Source organism: Elgaria multicarinata, chromosome 16 (genome assembly GCF_023053635.1).
Source record: "Elgaria multicarinata webbii isolate HBS135686 ecotype San Diego chromosome 16, rElgMul1.1.pri, whole genome shotgun sequence".
NCBI lineage: Eukaryota > Metazoa > Chordata > Lepidosauria > Squamata > Anguidae > Elgaria > Elgaria multicarinata.
The window spans coordinates 30,095,461-30,116,042 of NC_086186.1; the positions used below are offsets into that span (position 1 = coordinate 30,095,461).

General features: G+C 49.4%; 1 protein-coding gene across 9 annotated transcripts in view; it reads right to left on the reverse strand.

Moving 5' to 3' along the window:
* Positions 1 to 20,582, reverse strand: part of TLE3 (TLE family member 3, transcriptional corepressor) — a 49,855-nt gene that overhangs the window by 20,632 nt on the left and 8,641 nt on the right. For 4 of the 9 annotated variants that reach the window (XM_063142634.1, XM_063142630.1, XM_063142629.1 and 1 more), the window contains exons 5-6: positions 8,277 to 8,339; positions 7,189 to 7,263 (exon numbers count right to left, since the gene is read on the reverse strand). In XM_063142634.1, the coding sequence (XP_062998704.1) occupies positions 7,189 to 7,263; positions 8,277 to 8,339 (138 nt within the window). Of the gene's footprint in view, positions 1 to 7,158; positions 7,264 to 8,276; positions 8,340 to 20,582 lie in introns of all 9 variants that reach the window. The other 5 variants (XM_063142626.1, XM_063142627.1, XM_063142625.1 and 2 more) reach the window with 2 other exon arrangements.

Here is a 20,582-nt window from a genome sequence, read left to right on the forward strand (position 1 = left end):
TGCCCGTGCCACTGTCAAAGCTGTCAAAAATCAGGACGTTTCCATTCAACGCTTGGCTGAAATCGTTTCCACCCGTCAGTTCTCGCCCTCTGGAGCAACAGAAGACAAGCCTGCTCCGTCTTTCTGCAGGGTCTAGCCCTCCAGGTGTTTCCAAGCCACGGCCCTGTCTCCATTTCTCCAGGTGGAAGGTGCCCAGCTCTTTACGCTGCTCCTCATGGGATGGAGGGACCCCCTGACTGCCCTCAAGTCCTGCTCCTGATCATCAATATCCTCCCTGAAATGCAGCACTCAAAGCCGGCCCCAGCAGGCCAGATGCAGCCTCAAAGAGGACACGGGGGCTTGGTCAGAGAGGCTATGAGGGGCAGCCCCACCCCAGCTGGACCTCTTGCGGAGTTCTACCCCCACCCACTCCACTGCCTCCCCTTGGGTGGACCTGGGGTCTCAAAAGCAAGCTGAAGTTTGGCACTTCATAGAACCACCCGTGAGGGAATCACTTTTCCCAGCATAAAGGCGATGGCAGGAGACGTCCAAAGAAGCCCGGCAGAGGAATATCTTGATATGTAGAGCGGCTTTAATTGGATTATGCACATCCTGCTTCATGGCTTTGTTAACCGATTTAATGGTTCACCACTTGCGTTAAATTTAGGCAAGTCCTCTAATCATTTCCAGAGCTACAAACTGCATCCGGGGCTCAGTTTCACAGAGGCCTGGAGCAAGGCAGGCGTATGTGGGGGGGGGGGGGAAGAGGTCGAAGGGAGAAGTGCCCTAGATGCATGCCATTAACAACGCTGGGCCTCCAGGGCGGGATGGGGGGGAACAGCGGCCCTGGTCATCAAGCTCATGCCTTCTGCGTTCCTCCCTCCAAGCGCCCTGCCAAAGGCCGGGGGGCCTTTCCACGCCGTCATTTCTGCCTGAGACACATCTTTGGGGGCTACAGCAACCGGAAAGGACACGTGTGTGAATTGTTCTCCACTGGCTTTGTCCTTTCAATGCACAGAGTAGGGGAGGGGCACCCTTTCCTAGGTGCTACAGGAGAGAGCCACACGCCAGGGCAAAAGGCACCCAAAGGACAGTGAAATAATGTCCCAAGAGTTGTCGATTCTCAGAAGTGGCCCAGTGCAGATGAAACTCTGCCCTCACCACCCTCCGGGCATTTTATTTTGAAAGGCACAGTTGGGGATTCCTCCTGTCTCTTGCTTCCTGCCCTTCCACTAGGGCTGACATACTCTGAATCCACAAAACTGGGACAATTTGGGGGAGGGGGCTAGGATTTTTTCAAAAAATCTGAGCAATATGTAAAGGTCTAGGGAAAGAAAGAAAGCCATCTAAGCTTTAGTTATCTAAGGCCTTAGCTAGACCGAAGGATTATCCCAGGCAAATGGAGGGGCCGCCCCTGCCTCCTCCCAGGATCCCCTGTGTCTGGATGTACAGGGATGATCCCGGGATATAGGGCTGGTCTAGCCATGGCCTAACACTGCAATCCTATGTGTATCTACTCAGAAACAAATCCTATTAAGTTAAATAGGACTTATTCCCAGGTAAGCATGCATAGGATTGCAGCCTAAAGTACTTAAGCACCTGCAAATAAATACTGTAATAGGCAAAGAACAGTTTAAGCAAACCAACAGAAAAAATGACACTAAATTACATTTCTTCAATATGAAGACTTACACTCCACTGAGCAGGCTCAAGGCACCATTTCGGAGGTTGGAATTTCTCCGGCTGGCTGGAACAGGAATCCGGGATTCTTGACTGCCTGGCCGGGACATTTGGGGAATGCTTGGAAACCGGGACATTCCCGGTTTTCCGGGACGTATGGCAACCCTACCCTCCACCCTCTCTTGCCCCCTTCACAATAGGCCCATCACCAAGCCAAAAGTTGGAGGACACTCTTCAGAGTCCCACCTCCCCATTTTAGGCAGGAAAGGGCAGGTTGCTTACCTGTAACTGTGGTTCTTCGAGCGGCCATCCGTGCAGTCACACATATGGGCTCTGCACCTGCGCGGAGTCTCGCTCGGGAAGTTCCTATGGCGGATAGAGATTTTGGCGGAACCCTCCCCCAACATCCCACTGCGCATGCCGAGGAGGGTCCCCGCCAAGCTCCTCAGTACCAAAGAGACCACATTGCGGCCCCAGGACTGAAGATACATCCCCAACCAGTGCCCAAAGAGACACCATAGTGGGGATGGTGGGAGGGTTGTGTGACTACCCAGATGACCACTCGAAGAACCACAGTTACAGGTAAGCAACCTGTCCTCCTTCTTCGTGGTCTCTGTGCATCACACATATGGAATCTCGGGATCAAGGATTTTGCCTGCTTGACTCCGGAGAATCCCGAGAATCCCGTTGTCGGATTAGAGCCCTTAGAGGTAATCTGGCTTGGTCTGGAGAAGACCTTGGTCTCCGGTATGGAGAGCGCAAAGGCCCCGACGATACGGGTGGCTGTGGGGAGGAGTCCCGTATCTCCCCTTCCGAGATCAACATGGTAGGGACCAACTCGGCAGTTCTGATCGAGAGGTCTTCGATCATTTGAGCCAGCTTATCCCCCGGTTGTTGTTGTTGTTGGGTTAACACAGGTCTGGCAGAGTCTAACAACGGAGATGGCGTAGGGATGCGCTTAGGCAGTTTAGAGGCAGGTTCAGCAGATTTATCTGCATGTTTGCGTTTCTTCTTGTTTTGCTCGGCATTGGAGGAAGTCCGTGCCTTTTTGGACAGTTTCTTTGCTACTGTAGTAGCTAGAGACCGAGTCAATGTGGAAGGAATCTCTCCCGGTTTTTCGCCATTTTCACCCACCATGGTGGTAGGCATTTCACGAGCCTTGGTAGGTACTGCCTCAAGCGCCCTTCTCCACAATTCTGATCTGAGGCGATCAGCGCGGTGCCGTCTCGTCTGTTTAGGGAAAGCTTGACACAGAGAACAGGCCTCAACTTTGTGGCTCTCGCCCAAGAAAAAAAGGCAGAGACGGTCATCATCAGGTGGCGGCAGGTTGCTGCCGCAATTCGTGCACTTTCTAAATGGCGCTCGAAGGGACACACGCCCCAAGCGTGGTTCAGCACTAATAAGAAAAAGGTGCGGAAAAGGGGAACGCTCTACGGATTTTAAATTTTTTTAAAAAAAATTAAATAAAATTTTAGGGAATAGCGAAGAAAAGCTAATAAAAAAGAAGAGGATCAGCTAATGAACGGTTTGTGATGAGCGAAACTCCCTCACGATGTTGCCGCAATGGCGGTTGAAAGGAACGGAAGAGCTTGGCAGGGATTCTCCTAGGCATGCGCAGTGGGGGAGGGGTCCCGCCAAAACCTCTATCAGCTATAGAAACTTCCCGGACGAGACTCCGCGCAGGCGCAGAGCCCATGTGCGAGATGCAGAGACCACGAAGAAGAATAGGCATAAACTGACAAATACGCACAGACCCCCCACCCACCCCCAAAGTGGGAGTTTTGTGATGCAGGTTTGCCTCCACTGCCTGAAAAACCCTTTTCTTTTAACTGGAGTTCCACTTCCGGGTCACACCAGAGGGGTTGCATGCTGCTGCTGCTGTTGGCACACAATCAAAATTTGGTATCCTGAGAACTTCAGCTTCCTTTTACAAAGCAATCTGCTAGTCCTCATGGCTGCAAAGTCTAGGCAAAACGCTTCGTGAAATTTCAGGCACACGAGTGCTCTGTGGAGTTCTTCTACATAACACAAAACAATCAAGTGTGACTGGTTTGCATAATTTATTCAAGTTACAAACACATTTGGGATTCATTTTCATGCAGAGAATATCCAGAGAGGCAAAACCGAGGTTCTCTCCTCTGCTCTCTGTGAGATTTCCTGCTGACACCTGAGCAGGATAAGATTTCTCGGTTGCTTCCTTGGTAAATTCGAAAACATTATATGCTTTTAGACGCCAGGTGAAGACCTTTTTATTCTCCCAGCATTTTAACAGTCTATAAATCAATTTTAACTTGGTGTTTTAAATTCTTAATTTTGCATTGCTGCTGTTTTGATCTGGTTGAGCTTTTATATTGTATTTTATATTATGGTTTTATACTGTTGTTTTATACTTTGAATGGTTTTAATTTTTGTGAACCGCTCAGAGAGCTCCGGCTATTGGGTGGTATAGAAATGTAATTAATTAATAAATAAAACAGAGCTCTGGGTTTCCTTCCCTTCCCTATAAGCCTTTCCTCTGCTGGAGCCGATGCACAGCAGCCCCATCACTGCTGCTTTGCAAAACTTTTGCCAGACAGGCCATACTCTGTACAGCACCATGTACATTGATGGTGCTATATAAATAATAATAATAATAATAATAATAATAATAATAATAATAATAATAATGATGACCCTAAGCCCAGGGATGGGGGGGGGCAGCACTCCTCCCCATTCAGGAAGCAAGCGGGGTGGCAGGCTGGCTCCCATTTACCTTCATGGAATGCCAATAGGTCACCTTTGACATAGTAGTGCAAAAGAGCCCTTCCGGGCAGAACAACCCCCCAGCCAGGATCTCCCTGCAGCAGCAGCCGCCCTTTGGGCTGGCCACAAAGATTCACCAGCCAAGCTTGCTTGAGAACCGAAGTCAACAAGGAGGCGAGAAGCAGCCAGTGGCTTTGCCCGTCATTCGAGAGGACAGGGGTGGTGCTCCCGACCCCCACGCAGACCGCGCAAGGTGCAGAGGAAGCTTGCCGCAAACCACACTGCCCTCGGCTCAGACCACACTGCCGAGCGGAGCAGTGCACCCACCCCCCATACAGCTGACTTCCTGCAGTTGGGAAAAGGCACCCGCTTTTCCACGGGAGACTTCCCACCCTCCAGCACCCTCCATCCCCACAAAATGCCAGTGGAACAGCGCATTGTCCAGCAAGATCTAGGGCAGAACGTCTCCGCCCCCTACGGCTGCCCAAATGGGACCTGGAACAACGGGCCCCACATGCCTCCAGTTTTCTGCTTTACAGAAAGGGAGCCGGGCTCTCCGTGGTGGGACAGGAGGCGCTGACCCCACTCCGCAGAAGAGGCTTCCCTTTAAGACGCAGAGCCCAGGTGCCAGCTCCCTCTTCTCCATAGCGGACAGGTGGTGCACCTGAAGCCCAGGGGCCTCTCCGCACAAAGAAGGCACGAGGTGTCGTGTGTGTGCGTGTGTGTGTGTGAAGCGCAGTCGGGCCAATTGCAAGGCAGAATGAGGGCAGGCAAACCGGGCCCCATCCACAAAAGAAACCAGGCACTTTCAAAGGCCGCTCTGCCTGTACAAACGGCAAGGCACAAAAGCAGAAGCTTTGATCCGCACATGAAAGTTCTCCAGCTCCCAAACCCAGTTCCAAAAAGAGCCATTTGCAGAGCAAAATCCTGTGTGGCACAGTTGTAAGCTCCTTATTTCCACGGGGGTTCCTAAATCACGTAGCGGAGAGAGAGACTGGCCACTGCGGGGAGGAGGCGAAGGGCATTCTTACGAGGCGGCGCCCCTCCCAGAGCGCATGGGCAGGAAAGGAAAGGAAAGGAAAGGAGGCCATCAAAGCAAGGGTGTTTTATGACTTAATCATGTGTCTTCATGTTTACAAACAAACATATTAGAAAACATGCCACGGATAGCTCCAAATTCCACCATCACAATTGAAAAACAGCATTACAGCTTTTTAAACAAACAAAAGCTGCCCCAGAAGCGCAAGGAGCATGTTCCAGAAAGGTTACTCGGCAATGCCCATTTTTGCAATGTCAACAGAAGCAAGAACTCTGACTGCTGAGGCCGTGGCTCCAGCGAACGCGCGTGGAGTTAAAACGAATAGCCAGGAAAGGCAAGAGGCCTCTTAGCCCACTTGGCATCTATGTGCCTGGGAGGCTTAGAGCCCCTGAGCTCTGCAACATCCGCCGAAGCGAGTCAATTCAAGGGAACCCCAAATCACCCCATTCTACAGCACGTTACACTACTACTGTAAACAGAGACAGACCAACCTCAGCAAGGCCAGAAGGAGGGCTGGCGGATCGGAGGCCAATTTTTAATTAGGGAGAGAAGCAGAGCAGGAACCCATAGATGCTCCCGTCAGTGGGGAATTTTAAACCAAACTCCCACAGCTGCATCCTGCTACAGAGCGAATTCTGGAGGCTTACTCTAAGCAAGGAAATGATTAATTAAAACTCAGACTTCAAAAGCGCTTTGAGTATGTGCCATTAATCCCACCACAACTCTTTGTGGGCAGATCTCGGCTAGCACCGTTTGACAGGCAGGGAACCGAGGCAGAGAAAGCAACCTGAGTGAGGCCAGCCAGCCCGGGCTGCCTATGTACCACCAGGCCAGGTTGAAGTGCTCATTAGTGGTGCATAAAGCCCTCCACAACCTGGGACCAGGATATCTGAGGGCGGGCCTTTGCCCTCTCTCTCTGAGGTTACAGCATGAAGCACTCCTGGTGATTCCGGGCGGGCTTGAAGCCTGGCTGGTCTACTCAGAGTACAGCTTTTGGTCTTCCGGCTCCCCTTCTGTGGAACTCCCTGCCAGCTGATGTCAGGCAGGCACCAACTCTGCTGTGTTTTCGGCATCTGCTAAAGACATTTTTAGCACCTTTTCCTGAATGAGCAGCCAGCTTTATTTCTATAATTTGATTTGAATTGGGAGGCTGGTAATTTTGCTGTTGACCACTGAGGTATCATTTTTTTAGATGTAGAACAGTTTATAAATGTTGTAAATAAAATTTAAACGTCTTTGATTTTTTTAAAAATTGGGTGTCAAAGAGGTGAACAGTATCTTTTGTTTTATGCTAGCAAGGGATCAGCATTCAGGGAGATCCCCGAAAAACTGGAATCCAAACCAGCCTTCCTCACGTTGGGGCCCTCCAGATGTTTTGGACTTTACTCCCATCAGCCATAGCCAGCATGACCAGTGGTTAAAAATGCCGGGAGCTGTAAGCCAAAATATTGGGAGGGCACCAGGTTGAGGGGGGCTGCTTGAAATCATGAACGCAAGGGGGAAGCCCTCTCCAAAGTGCTGTGGGAAATGTAGAAGAAGCCTTTGGTCCACAGCGCTCTCTCTCTCGCTCTCTCGCTCTCGGAGCAGCAGCCTGCGGCAAGAGGAAGGGCCAGTTTTAGCTCATGGCGGGTTTGCAAGTGCTGCCCTTCTCAGAAGCCAGTGCAGGGCAGGGCTGTCTCTGTTTATGGTAAATGGTAGGAATAAAGGGGTATACACACGGTGAGAGGCAGATTGGGAACTCCACGTACCCCGATGATGGCATTCAGCTCCGTCATCGTGACCTGCTTGGCACGCTCAACAGCCTGAGCCACTTGCTGTTGGTGCTGTGGAAAGAGACACAAACAGCGCGTGAAAGCTTCCGTCTTCCAAGGACATACCAACAATTCGACTGCCATGGTTTCCCGCGCCCAAAGAATGGCAGCCCTGCAGGGAAGGCCAGATCGTTCAAATAATACGTTCTCAGCACACTCCCGACACTACAATTCCCAGAGCCTCTTGCAGGGAAGCCACGCTCATTAGGCCTGCTTAAAGCTGGATGAAGTTTGCGGCCAAGATGTGTCCCCGGGGTCCCACCAGGGCAGAGAGAAATGAACTGCGCTCAACAGCTCAGCAACTGCAGCCTAAGAACTTGCTTAGACATTTCACATATTTCCCGTCTCTTGGTATCTTTCCCTTATAAGACCTTTATGTTCTTCTGTTGGTGGACACAATGTATTTTTCCATTTGCTCCAGGGGCGGAGAGGGGGGACGGGGACCCAACTGGACTTTCTCTGATGACACCAATGTAGCTTACAAAAAGTAACCTGGCACACTCAACCGCCCAAGTAGCTGCTGCAAGAATACTGGGATGCAACAGGCGGGGCAGGTGAACCAGTCCCTAAAGTGGGGGGGACAGTACAGGGACAAACAGAAGAGAAGCATTCTTTTGAAATCCCATAGAAAGCAGAGCACCCATCGGGGTCCCCAAAGGATTTCACTACAAGGTATTACATGAACAAGCCCCAAGGGTGCAAGCGCAGCGCCTAGGGGACCCATAGGAAGCATTTATTGCTCCAATCAAAGCAGCCCAGGATGGCACTGAAGCAAAACAGTGGGGTGAAAATGATCTATCACTTGGCAGGAAGAAAAACAACAAGCCTGGCACCGTCACTGCTCCAAGCCCACACTCCCCTGCAACCAGGTCTTTAAAATAAAAAGGAAGAATAAAAAGTATCTACAAACAAGCCTGGCCAAAGAAGTGGCCCATGGGGGGTGGGGTGGGGTGGGGGAATACAAGATGTAAATCCTTATGGAGTCTGGGCAGAACAGTCACTCAGCAATCCAAACAGTTTCTTACCTCTTGTGACAGAAAAGGCATGATCTGTGCTAGAATTGTGTTCAGTCTTTTTGCAATCTCCGTCTAGAAGGGAGAAAGGAGGATATCCATTTATTGACATTTGGTTACCATAACATACGGTAAAACAACAAACTTCAGCAGCAGCTTTGACGGAGGCTCTGAAATCACTGAACAGAATCCAGCCATCCTTCTCAATACTACCGAGGAATGAGTAAAAGCTTCAGGGGCCCAGAACAGAACAAAGGAGCAACGTTCCCTGACCCAGTAGCCTGGTTACCCGTCGGCAACAGCAGATTCCACCAGCAAACAGGTCTATTTATTTATTTATTTATTACATTTATATACCGCCCCATAGCCAGAGCTCTCTGGGCGGTTTACAAAAGTTAAAAACAGTGAACATTAAAATGTATACAAAATTTAAAACCATCAAAAACATAAAAACAACAGTATAAAAACAACGGTATCCATTTAAAAACAACAGTACATATGAGGAGAGGTATACTGTAACAGGGTACTGCAATATCCTTCTATACATGATGGCATGGAAGCCGTTGAATGCCCTCCTGGGCATTTCTTCTAGTGGCAGCAACATCTCTGATACTCAAACTGAAAGAGTGAACAGGGAACGGCCGAGAAGCAGCCCTCTTTCTAAATGGATGGACTGGGGCGCTGTCCACCCTACACAAGCCCCATCGTAACTGGGAAGGGACGGGGCCAGCTTGCATGGCCCCACAGCCCACTGTGGATTAATTTACCCATGAGAAGCTCCAGCCCGTGAGGGCCACCACTGTAAATAAACAAGCCCTGGCCCAGTGGTTGCAGTGGCTTGCCCTGTTGTCTGAACCCGGGCAGCAGGGATTATTTGAGGATTAAATGACCTTCATGTAACCCAGGATTGGTTTTAGGATTATGCACAGGTTAATTAACCCACAGTAGGCTGTTGGATCATCTGAACCAGGTCATTGTGGTAGCTTGCAAAAGCAAAAGAATGTGGACGGTCCAGAGCTCAATGGTAGGGCCCAATCCTTAGGCTTCCCAGTGGGAGCGCCTCAGGGAGCAGAGGGGAGTCAATGACAAGAGGAGACAGTATGTGAGGCTAGAGCATGTTCACGCCGCAACACTCAACATGGGTGTTTATGTGCCACGTTTCAATGAAATTGAAATTCAGTGTCCTGAATTTGGCCACTTCATGTCAAAGACACCCCACACCCCACCCCCAGATGTCTAATCCTTCTGGATCCATAGATAACCTTGGAAGAGCGCAGCTAATGCCTGACAAAACCTCCAGGCTTAGCATCCCGGCAGCCTCGGTGTTGAGACTCCAGCGCTTCTTGCAGCTCCCCACCACCACCAGCACGACCACCAGCGGCCACTATCAAGAGCAAACGCCACTGGGCCAACTCTCCCAGTGTTCCAGGTACAGAATCCGGGTTTCCCTGGTGCAGAATACAGAGCAGAAGGTGCCCCTGTGTTCGACGGGGTTCACAGACAGCCTCTCTTGGACCAAGGCAGCTGTGAAAACAGTTTGAGTTCCAACTTAAACAAGGTTTGATAATCAGGCGAGGAATCCAGAAACAAGGCTAACAATGGGGGCTGGTGGAAAGTGCACCCTGGAATGGGATCAAACGCTACAGAAATAAACTTCCTGTATTTTCTCCTTCGGAAAGAAAAGGTGCAGGGAGCAAGACCCGGGCTTCAAAACTGGTTGCTCCTTCTTTTAATGGGCTTCCTTTCGTGGGGAAATGGCACTGGCTGAAGAGAAATCTCTCAGGCTGCTGGTGAACCACTGCTAGCCGCCGGCTCTGAACTGGGTTGAAGGTGGGGGCCAGCTGGCCCCTTCAGCTAAAGAACACCCCCCCCCCCGCTCCCAGGAATCACAGCACTGACTATGGCGTGAATGGGATCCTTTACAGCAAATGGGGGAGGGAAAGAAAATGAGAGGGATGGCACGAAATCTGAGATACTTTTTCCCCTCCTGACCTCAGGAAGCTCAGCTAGGAAGCAGCTTTGCATCGGTGGAGTTGTCTCAAGAAACCTTTTCAAAAGCTTCTTTAACTGAGGTTTGCTTTCAGTACAGGGGACCTGAAATTTAAAGGATCTCGCCTGCATTTCCTTTTTTTAAAGTGCTTTAGAATCCCAAAAGGATTTCAGAAACAAGTCACAGAGAAGCAAACAGGCCAGCAGCAGCAGAATTTGTCCCAGAGGCACCAAAGCTGCTGGAGGGACAGGAGAAGCCCGGCGCCCGTGGGAGACGGCAGGGCCTGGGCCTCCGCCCCGAGAAGGGGCTCCTTTGCAAGGCAGCCTGGCCCCACCCGGCAGCAAACCAACACAAACAGCAGTGAGGCTTAGAAGGTAAAAGTTGCGTTTGGAGGCAGCCTAAGAACGGAAAGTGATGTTCCTGCAGGAGCAGACCCCCACCCCCATCCCCACCCCACCCACCCCGGCAGCATCACTTTCCCCACAAAGACCCCGGGCACTTCTGTTTCCGTTTGCCTTCGGAAAGGGTCTCGGAAGCAACTTCCATGGTGTTCCTTCTTTTTTCGGGGGAGCGGAAAAATGAAAGCAAAGTTTTGCCTTACAAAACACTGTGTTGTGCCGAAGTTACGCTTCCTTCGACACCCAATTCAATCACCCACTTAAAAATATTGGTTTGCTTTAATAAGTTTGGGAAAGGAAAAAATCCAGCACTCCCGCTTGTCTCGGGTTAGGCTTTAATGAAGATCTGTCTGTCTCAAAAGGAACAGAGGGAGGCCTCCTCCGCCTAAGCACCTTTCAAATAACATCGCCCCATTCATCACAGCAACGCAGCCCCCCCCCCCCAGCGCAACACCTCCCACCCCCAGAGCCACCAACCGAACTCCATTCATCACCCTCCAGTTTCCACGGCAACCCCATCCACCTAATCCCCATTAGAACATTATGCAAATTGCGCCTTTGCCTGACTGCCACTAACGGCAAAATCATATTACCCGTGCCAAGCCGGGTCATTAGGCTGAACGCCGGGGCCGCCAATCAGAAGGACTCCACAAATTAGCGCTGGCTAAAAGCCACACATGGGCTGCAAGGGTGGGAAGGAGGAGGGAGAGGAGGCAGCACAGGCAGGCGGTCCAGGGGGTCATCAGAACACCGGCCCGGGCAGCTCTTAGGAGTCGATCCAGGAAGCGCTGCGTCCAGCCTGGCCGTTCTGTGCCAACGACATCACCAGCCGGGCTTCTGAAGCGACGGGCGGCGTTTGCTCCCGGGTTGTGTCGGAGCCACCACCTGCCGAGGGCCCTGAACCTGCGGGGGGCAGGGAGGGTCGCCGCTCGCGCCCCACCCAATGAAGGGGCCTGGTGGGGAGAGACGCTTCATCAGGGCCCACAGGCTGCTTGGGAAAGACCGCGACGGCTTCGCGCTCCTGGCCGGAAACAACTGGGCAGTGGGCTCCCCCCAAGCTCTTTAATTCCATGCAAGGAAACAGGGAATGGACATCACGTACAGAGGCACAACACAGAGGAAGTTTCAAAATGCACAGGGCGGTGTGTGGCCGGCCATGGGGACCGTTTTGCCCTGAAGGGCGACGGATCACAAGCCACGAGGCCCGACAGCATCTCCAGTACTGTCCCAGCCAGGGCTGCAGTAGAGCCCGCAGTATGTGTAGGCTCAGCACTTTATCGGTCTCTTGAGACCAAAGTACACAACCCCTGCACAAGCAAGCCCTTAAACAAGGACGTCTGTGAGCTCACCTGGGCATTCTCGAAGAATAAAGAAGCCCCCCTTCTCTGCCAGGCACGGCATGGGCTACCCATGAAGCACAAGAGCCTTCCCCCACCTGGTGCCCCCCCCCATGGCAGTTGTGTTGGATGGACTACAATGGCCATCATCCTCAGCCAGCATGGCCACAGGTCCAGGATACCCACCTCAGAGGGGGCTTATCCAACCTTTCCTTGAAGAGATTCCACAGCCCTCTGCCTCAGCAGCCCGTCCCATGGATCGGGCCCGGCGCCAGGCCTGCAGCTGGCCTCCATGGCCCTGCCGTTCCAACCCAGCACTCCTCGTCCTGACCTGGGCCTGCACAGACTTGCAAGACACTCAGCCCAACGCAGCCCCACCAGCTGTGGGTTCTAGCCAGCCGCAGCTCCGACCAGGGCACGCAGAGCCACCAGCGGGCCACTCCACTGGGCTAGCAAGCGTGCAGGGCTGCCTGAAGGAAAGCAGAACAACACCCGCCCGCCCCCCCTTTGAAAAGTGGTGCCATTCATTTGGAGACTCAACTGGTCTTACCGAGGAAAGGGTCCGGCTGGGCACCTCGCTTCCCAACAGGACCTACAAAGCTTTTCACGGTCTAGCTCCTTCCTATCTCTCCTCTCTCATCTCACACTATTGCCCTGCTCGTGCTCTTCGCTCCTCTGATGCCATGCTTCTCGCCTGCCCAAGGGTCTCTACTTCCCTTGCCCGGCTTCGTCCCTTCTCTTCTGCTGCCCCTTATGCCTGGAACGCTCTTCCAGAACATTTGAGAACTACAAGTTCAATCGCAGCTTTTAAAGCTCAGCTAAAAACTTTTCTTTTTCCTAAAGCTTTTAAAACTTGATTTTGTTCTGACTTTATACTGTTAGTTTTACCCTACCCAGTGCCTGTTTGCATTCTCTTCCCCTCCTTATTGTTTTATCATGGTTTTATTAGAATGTAAGCCTATGCGGCAGGGTCTCGCTATTTACTGTTTTACTCTGTACAGCACCATGTACACTGATGGTGCTATATAAATAAATAATAATAATAAGGTCTCAAAAGGGGGAGGGGGGAGAGAGCAGGCAAGGCCACCTCCCCAAGTGCCTCGAGCATGTGTCGAAAGCAGACTGTTGCCTCTCTCAGCAGATGAAAATAAGGCCCTTGAGCATCGGCAGTTCTCACTCGGGGAGACAATTAGGGGCACTTCCAGCTGTCTAGCACTTCCTCAAGTGCTCTCTTCAGCCAGACTCTCAATGGCATGTTGAAAGCTATTTGCGGCTGCAAATCGTTATTCGCAAGAACGGAGAGTGCTGCTGATGAGAATTAAATGCAGGCAGGGGTGCGTGTGTGGGCCCAACCGGTTATTATGGATTTACCAACAGGACGATGAATTTACCAACAGGACGAGGCAAATAAGGTTGATTTATGAGATAAAAAGAAGAACGCCCGAGCCAGGAGCTTCCACAGATACCAGGAGGGGGGGGGGGAGTACAGGACTCCTGCCACCAACCAAGGAACTCAGCTGCCCTTCCACAACTTGGGTATCTCAAGTAGTTGAGATGTTTCTCAAGAGGTGAATGTGCATGCCCCCCCCCCCAGCCCCACACAAACAGCACTTGGAAGCTGAAGCCAGAACGGGTCACTCTCATGGAGGGGTCCTACCAGATCTAAGATGCACTCCAACATCCCTGTGTTTCGCCCTGTATTTGGCTGCAGGTGTAATCCTAGAGCCACGGACAGTCGCTTTTCAACCAAGAAGCTTCTGAGCCATTTTAAAGACCACAATATAGATTGCAATCACCACCCACTGAGCCCCAGATATCCAAGTCTCACTATTTTCCAAATTCACCATATGCAGACTATTCTGCTCCATCTACGTGCAACCATGACGTCAAAAATTCACAGGTATTCCCTGTGCTACTTTAAGGCTGACTACACAAATGACCACATCATTGCTCTACTACAATTGTACTCAGAGCACCTTATATAAAAATACATCAAATGCAATCCCGAAATACCATTAAAAAGAACACCATTGAAGGTTATGGAAACTTGCAATATTAGGAATATGAATCGGTATAGCCCAGTACCGTCGACACTGACTGGCAGCAACGGCTCTCCAGGATTTCAGGGAGGATTCTTGCCTTGCCCTACCTGGAGATGCTGGAGATCAAAGCCAAGACCTTCTGCATGCAAGCAGGTGCTCTGTCACACTGAAGTACAGACTTAAGACGCCATCTTAGCATAAAACACCTAGCTGATGTTCCCTTCTCATATCAACTTCAATCCAGTAAGAAATAATAGTGTGCTATGATAATTTAAATTTCTTTGGGCTAAAACAAAACCAGAGCAATCATCTCTTTCTTCCCCTATAATGACATTAGAGATGCATATTAGTCCAATTTCACAATTAGCTCCAACTTAAAATACTTCTGTGTAGAGGAAAGGTTACAAGGTCTGGGACTGCTGTTTTGCAAAAAGGCGAAGAGGAAGCATGATAAAAGTGTGCAAAATTATGCATGGTGTGAAGAAAAGGGATAGGGAGTCATTTTACTCCTTCTCTCGTAATACTAGAGCCCAATGGGGTCATCCAATGAAGCCGGGAGATTCAGGAGACATAAAAGGATGAGCTTCTTCATGCAATACAGAGTTAAAATATGGATTAACTAGATCCATTTCAGATGGGGCTTTGGCACGGAAACAGCCTTGGTTGCTCCTTTATGATGACCTACGTCAGAAGAAAGTACCGGGGGAGTGTGACCCTGTTGATTCTCCTTGACCCCTCGGTGGCTTTCCAAAATAGCGGCTGTGGTATCCTTCTGGGTCTGAGATGGGAGTAGGGGCTACTGTATTGCAGTGGTTTTACTCCTGTTTGGATGGCTGTGTCTCCAGAAGACGGTACTTGTGGGATATTGTTCAGCCCTGTGGATTCTGCAGTGTGGGTTCCGCAGGGGTTAATTTTGTCCCCCGTGCTATTTGACATCTACATGAAACAGTTGAGTGGGGTCATCCGGAGTTTTGAAATGTGTTGCCATCAGTATGCTGATGGCAGGCAGCTCTTTCTTGTTTTCACCCTCATCACGTGAAGCTGTGGGCATGATAGATTGGGGGCCTGGCTGTGACAATGGACTGGATGAGGGCTAATAAACTGAAGCTCAACCTAGTCAAGACTCAGTTCTTAAATGCCCTGTGATCCAGGAGCCAAAATGCTCTGGAACAAGCAATAGCACAGCCAATCAGGCACAGAAAGTGGGCATAAGGGCTGGTCGGCTTCTGCTGAGCCATGTTTGCACAAGTGCACATGCACCCATGGAACTGCACAGAAGTAAATTCGACAGCAGCATAAATCCTTTCTTGTAGTTGTACTTTAAGTCTTTAACCTGTGCTTTAATTCAACTGCACTTTTAAATCTTTTTGGAAATCTCCCTACCTGCTTTTGGTAACATCTTGCCTGATATTATTGACTGTACAAGGGTACATCTTTTTTACTCATCTATATTAAATAGAGTTGTTAGATTTTTCTTATGTGAGAAGCAATGTTCAGTATTATAGCTTTTAAATATTGAGTTTGTTCTGACTCTATACTGACCTCACCCTTCCCGGTGCCTGTTTACACTTCCCTGTGCCTATTTGCATTCTCTTTCCCTCCTTACTGTTTACTACAACTTTATTAGATTGTAAGCCTATGCGGCAGGGTCTTGCTATTTACTGTGTAATCTGTACAGCACCATGTACATTGATGGTGCTATATAAATAAATAATAATAATAATAATGAAGAGTTCTCAAGATTTCAAAAGGTTGCACATCGTTGTGAACTTTTGGTCGGGACAATAAATGTTTTATTTATGCTTCATTCACTCAAGTTATGAGTCACCTTATAGCCAGAGCTCTCAGGTTGACACACATAATAAAAACAAGTACAGTAAAACCAATGATTTTAAGGCAGCTTTAAAGACTAGCCTTTTCCGGCAGGCCTATCCAGATCAATGTAAAATCAAGAATTTTTAAGATGTTTTGATTCCTGTTCTAACGTTGTTCTCCGCCTCGATCCAAAGGGAGAGGCAGGTAAGAACTAAATATATTATTATTATTATTATTATTGATGATGAAATACCTTGAAATAGTTAAAAAGCAGCAAAACTAATTTAGAAATAGTTTTAAAAGGAGAGATAATTATTTTAAATGACTTTTAGGCTGTCTTTAAAGGCAATACCCCTTAAGATAATTATCCAAACAGCTAAAACACGGAAAACTATGATTTTAAAACACAGCTTTGAACACATAAACAAAAAATTAAAACTTAATATTACACTAGTAAAACTAGTTTAAAACTTAATATTACACTAATATGGATTTCAGATTTTTTTTTATTGCCAACAAGGGTACCATTGCTTTCCGTAAGTGGGAGAATACTGAATTTCGCCATTCTGCAGCAAAAACCAACACTAGATGAAGAGGATTTTATACTACCTGAAGCCGGGACTTTATTGTGTGAAGGTTTATGCCCTTCAACTACTAAGTAAAGCTACCAAATTTGGCTTCTATTGACTTCCTTTTTTAACCTAGTACAGCATCTAAAATCATCAGTTTTGTTAATATAAAGGCTGCCTCTCTATATTCCACCAATAAAGGAGTCTGCAGGCTTCGCCCAAGATACAAACAGCCCTAAGATTTTTATATTTTCAAAAAACCCAAAACCTTTCTGCCTTTCTAGTTCCCAGAAGTCATCTGGACAAGTCCTGGTGACACCTGAAACCATCACAATTGACATCCAGGCGAAACCTTCTGTGAATGCCTCTGGGGCCCCCATTCCATCTCAGGGCTAATCATACAGACACCATGAATTCAACATCACCAGCCTCCGCCCCTCCTCATCTGCTTTTTGTAACTTCTTGCCTGATGAAGAGCTCTGGCAACCTTGAAAGCTTCCACCTTTTGGGTGACATTTTGCACGGCCCCACAAAGGTATTGCACTACTCCGGGCTCTGAAACTTTTCTGGTGGCCAGCACAGATAACTTTTTCATCGAATGCCTAATTATTCACCCAGAAATCTGAGCCCCCAGAGGCGCAAAGACCGGCCTCCCCTCCCCTCCCCACCCGCCACAAGCCGTGTCACCGCTTTGTTTTTTACACTCAAAGACGAACATCCATCAAGGCAGGCAGGCAGGCGGGGCTTGGCTCGGGCAGGCGAGTCTGGAGGGCACGAAACAGCATGAATTATTCAAGGGCTGCCTCTCCTCCTCGATGGCGTGCAGATAGAGCTAAAGAGGTCACCTGAGAAGTTTGTTTGCTCAGAACCGCGCTCAAAGGCTCACAGGATTCACACCACAATTAGTGGCTGGGATTTAATTGTTGAAAATCTTGGCAAGGGGAATGGGCGGGGCGGGGGACAACACAAGGCCTCTCACCCAGGCGCCCTTGCCATTTAGCTTCCATTTTGCTCTAGCTGGCTGGGGTCCTTCAAGGAGCTCCCGCGCCTGAACAGTCCTTCCCATCCAGCTGCTAAATAAAGGGGGGGGGAGAAAACATCTCTCTGCCCCTCCCCCATTCACAAGCCGTGAAAGGCAGCCCCCAACTCACGCTTAAAGAGAAGCAACTCAGCCACAAAGGGACAAACTCTGGGCCACTTCACCCTTTCCTTATAGGCAGAGCCGGCCCCAACGCTCGGCATGGCCGGGGAGCTGCCAAGGGCCCCGCTGACTAGTGCTGCTCCTCCCCACCCCCTGCAACCTGCGCGTTCCCTGGCCGCTTGCTCTGGCCCCGCCACGGAGATGGCAGCCTAGCCATGAGGAGCAAGCGCAGTCGGTGAAAAGATCCTCTCATTGATGGCTCAGAGGGTCTTGCTCAAGCGCCGTCCAGAACCTGGAGCCTGCAGTGTACATCTCCCGCCTTTGACAGAATGAGCCTCAAAGCGACTTACCATAGATTATCTCACACACACCGCAAAGCCACACAGCGCCTGGGCAAATGGCTCAGTGGCAGAAGGGCCCCTGCTCTGCATGCAGAACGTCTCAGGGTCATCCCTGGCCGGGGAGGGGGGGGGAGAGGGGCGGAGATCTTGCCTGAAATGCTGGACAGCTGTTGCTGCCAGTCAGTGTCGACGATACTGGGCTAGACGGATCCAGGGTCTGACTTAATACATGGCAGCTTCTGATGTTCCTATGTAACTCTGCAGCCCTTAGTGCCCTGATAGCTAGACGGGGCCAGAGGGTGCTTCCCTTCTTGGGCCCAGGGCACACAGTACACTGCGGTGAGGCAAGAAGGGTTTGCTGCTAAGTGCACATGCCACGTGCAGGAGAATGCGGTGGCAGCCAATTGTGGACATTTGACAAAGGATTCTATAGGACTCAGACGGTTGCTGCCCACACTGACACTTTACACCAACTGGACGGAGACTTGTAACATCTGAGGGGGACACCACTGGACACTACAAAGAGTCCTGCTGGACCAGGCCAAAGTGGCTCCACCGAGCCCTGCTTCTGGTTTCGCACAGCGGCCGCCCAGATGCTGCCTCCTGGAAGCCCAGAAGCAGGACATGATTCAACCGTCTTCCTCTGTTGTTTGTTTGTTAGCAGCTGATTATCAGCAGCAGATATTGCCCCTGGAAGTGGAAGTTCCTTTTCGCTGTATCAGTGGTTCCCAATTGGGGGTCCATGGACCCAGCCAGGGGGTCCGTGGCACCATTCACATATTCACCATTCATTTCTGGAGTCCACTGACGACAAATTCCTACCAGAAATAAAATATAACATCACTGAGCACCTGAATCTAGCTTCAGAGATTACTTCCCTGAACCTAATCCTGAAAACTCATGGATAAGGAATTCTTTTGAATGTGGTGATGTACAACTAACAACTCTCTCTGCGGAAGAGCAAGATGCACTTGTGATGGTTCATTGAAATCATTTTTCAAAGTATATAGACTGGACCAATTCTGGGTGAAGGTTTTTCCTGATTATAAGAAGTTACGTAGGTGAAAAAGCTTTGAAACATCGAGTTCCCTTTTGTTCCACATATCTTTGTGAACAAACGTTTTTGACATTTTGTTATGTGAAGAACAAGCATAGAAATCGGCTCAATGTTGATCCAGATTTGAAATTAAAAGTAGGAAATATTGAACCGGATGTGGGAGGGATTGTTCGGGACAAAAAGAGGCATGATTTCTCCCATCACATTTAGGTTTAGTAGCTGCTAGACAAGTCATAATTTGTTCAATTATAAACTAGACGTTAGTAAAGTTAAATTTGTCTTTATATTCCTAACTAAATCATTGTCATTTTTGCATAGTAATATCACAAATATCACAAATTTTATGGTCTGTTTTTTAGTATACCTAAAATCCTTTGCTTATTAGAGGCTACCCCTTATTTTCTCCAAAAAATTGCTTCGCACAGGTAACTACCACAGAGATAACAATTTTTTTCAAAAGTTAGAGGGTCCATGGCTTGGCATTTGAAAAACAGGGGTCCACAGTACTTAGCTAACTGGGAACCACTGCGCTATATGGTTCCTTCCCAGAATTTGCTTAAGATGTCCACATGCTTAAGATGGAGGGCCCAACTTGCCCAGCCTGCCTCATACGGAATGCGCTTTCTTTTTCTTTCGTAAAGGAAAACATATCAGCACGTCCGCCAGCTTTGCTCAGGCAAAACTACACCCAAGGCTGCTAGATACATCCTGTTCAATAACGCAACACTCCCAGACTTCTGCAGTCCTTCAGGTTGTGTACGATAATATCAGGTTTTGGCACAGTAGTCTCCATACAGACAAATAATTTATGGTCGCCTAGTTCTGATCATCCAAACAATCATGGAGGTGTGCCAGATCATCAAACTGCTTCTGCCCTCACTATTCCACAATCCTGAGGGAACGGGCCGGGCATTCAATGCACCCTCGGCAAGAATCCTTTGGTGATGAACAAGACTTGCATTATCAGATTAAAAGAACCAGTACATACCAGGAAAGAATGAGGTCAGGGAGGTGTGTGGAGGTGCACACCTATAGCTTTAATGGCATGTCTGAAAACATTCACAGCTGTTCAGTTAGTTATTTGAATCAGTGACTGATGGCTTGGCCTTCCCACTCAAAAACGGTTCCCAAATAATGAAAACAGAACACCAAGTCACTGTACGCCCTTCGCAAAATCATTTCCCTAAAGTACCTTGAAACAAATGGCTGCTTTCAAAAGGGCCACTGACTTCAAAAGGACCTGTGTGTGGTGGCGGGTGCCAGCCTGCCCAGAAGGGCAACTGCAGCACGGCAGCACTCAATCCAAAGGCCTTAATGCCAGGCAAGAGCCCCCCAAAAGGAGCCGCTGGACGCAAACCAGTAGGGGCTTCAGTGATCAAACTCTGGGCGTTCAATTAAGCCTGGCCTCCTACTCCCAACTACTCACAGCACAGCTTCCACTAATGCTAGCAGTGGTTAAGTACATGTGCTCCAGAGTGACGTGCCCCACATTTTACTGGCTGGAATCTGTACAAGGGCAGCAACAAACAGGATGGAGAGGTGACTGCACACAGCTCTCCCGAGGGGACAGCCCCGAACACACTTGCTAGAAAGCCCACATGAACACAGCAGGCCTACTCCAAGTTGAC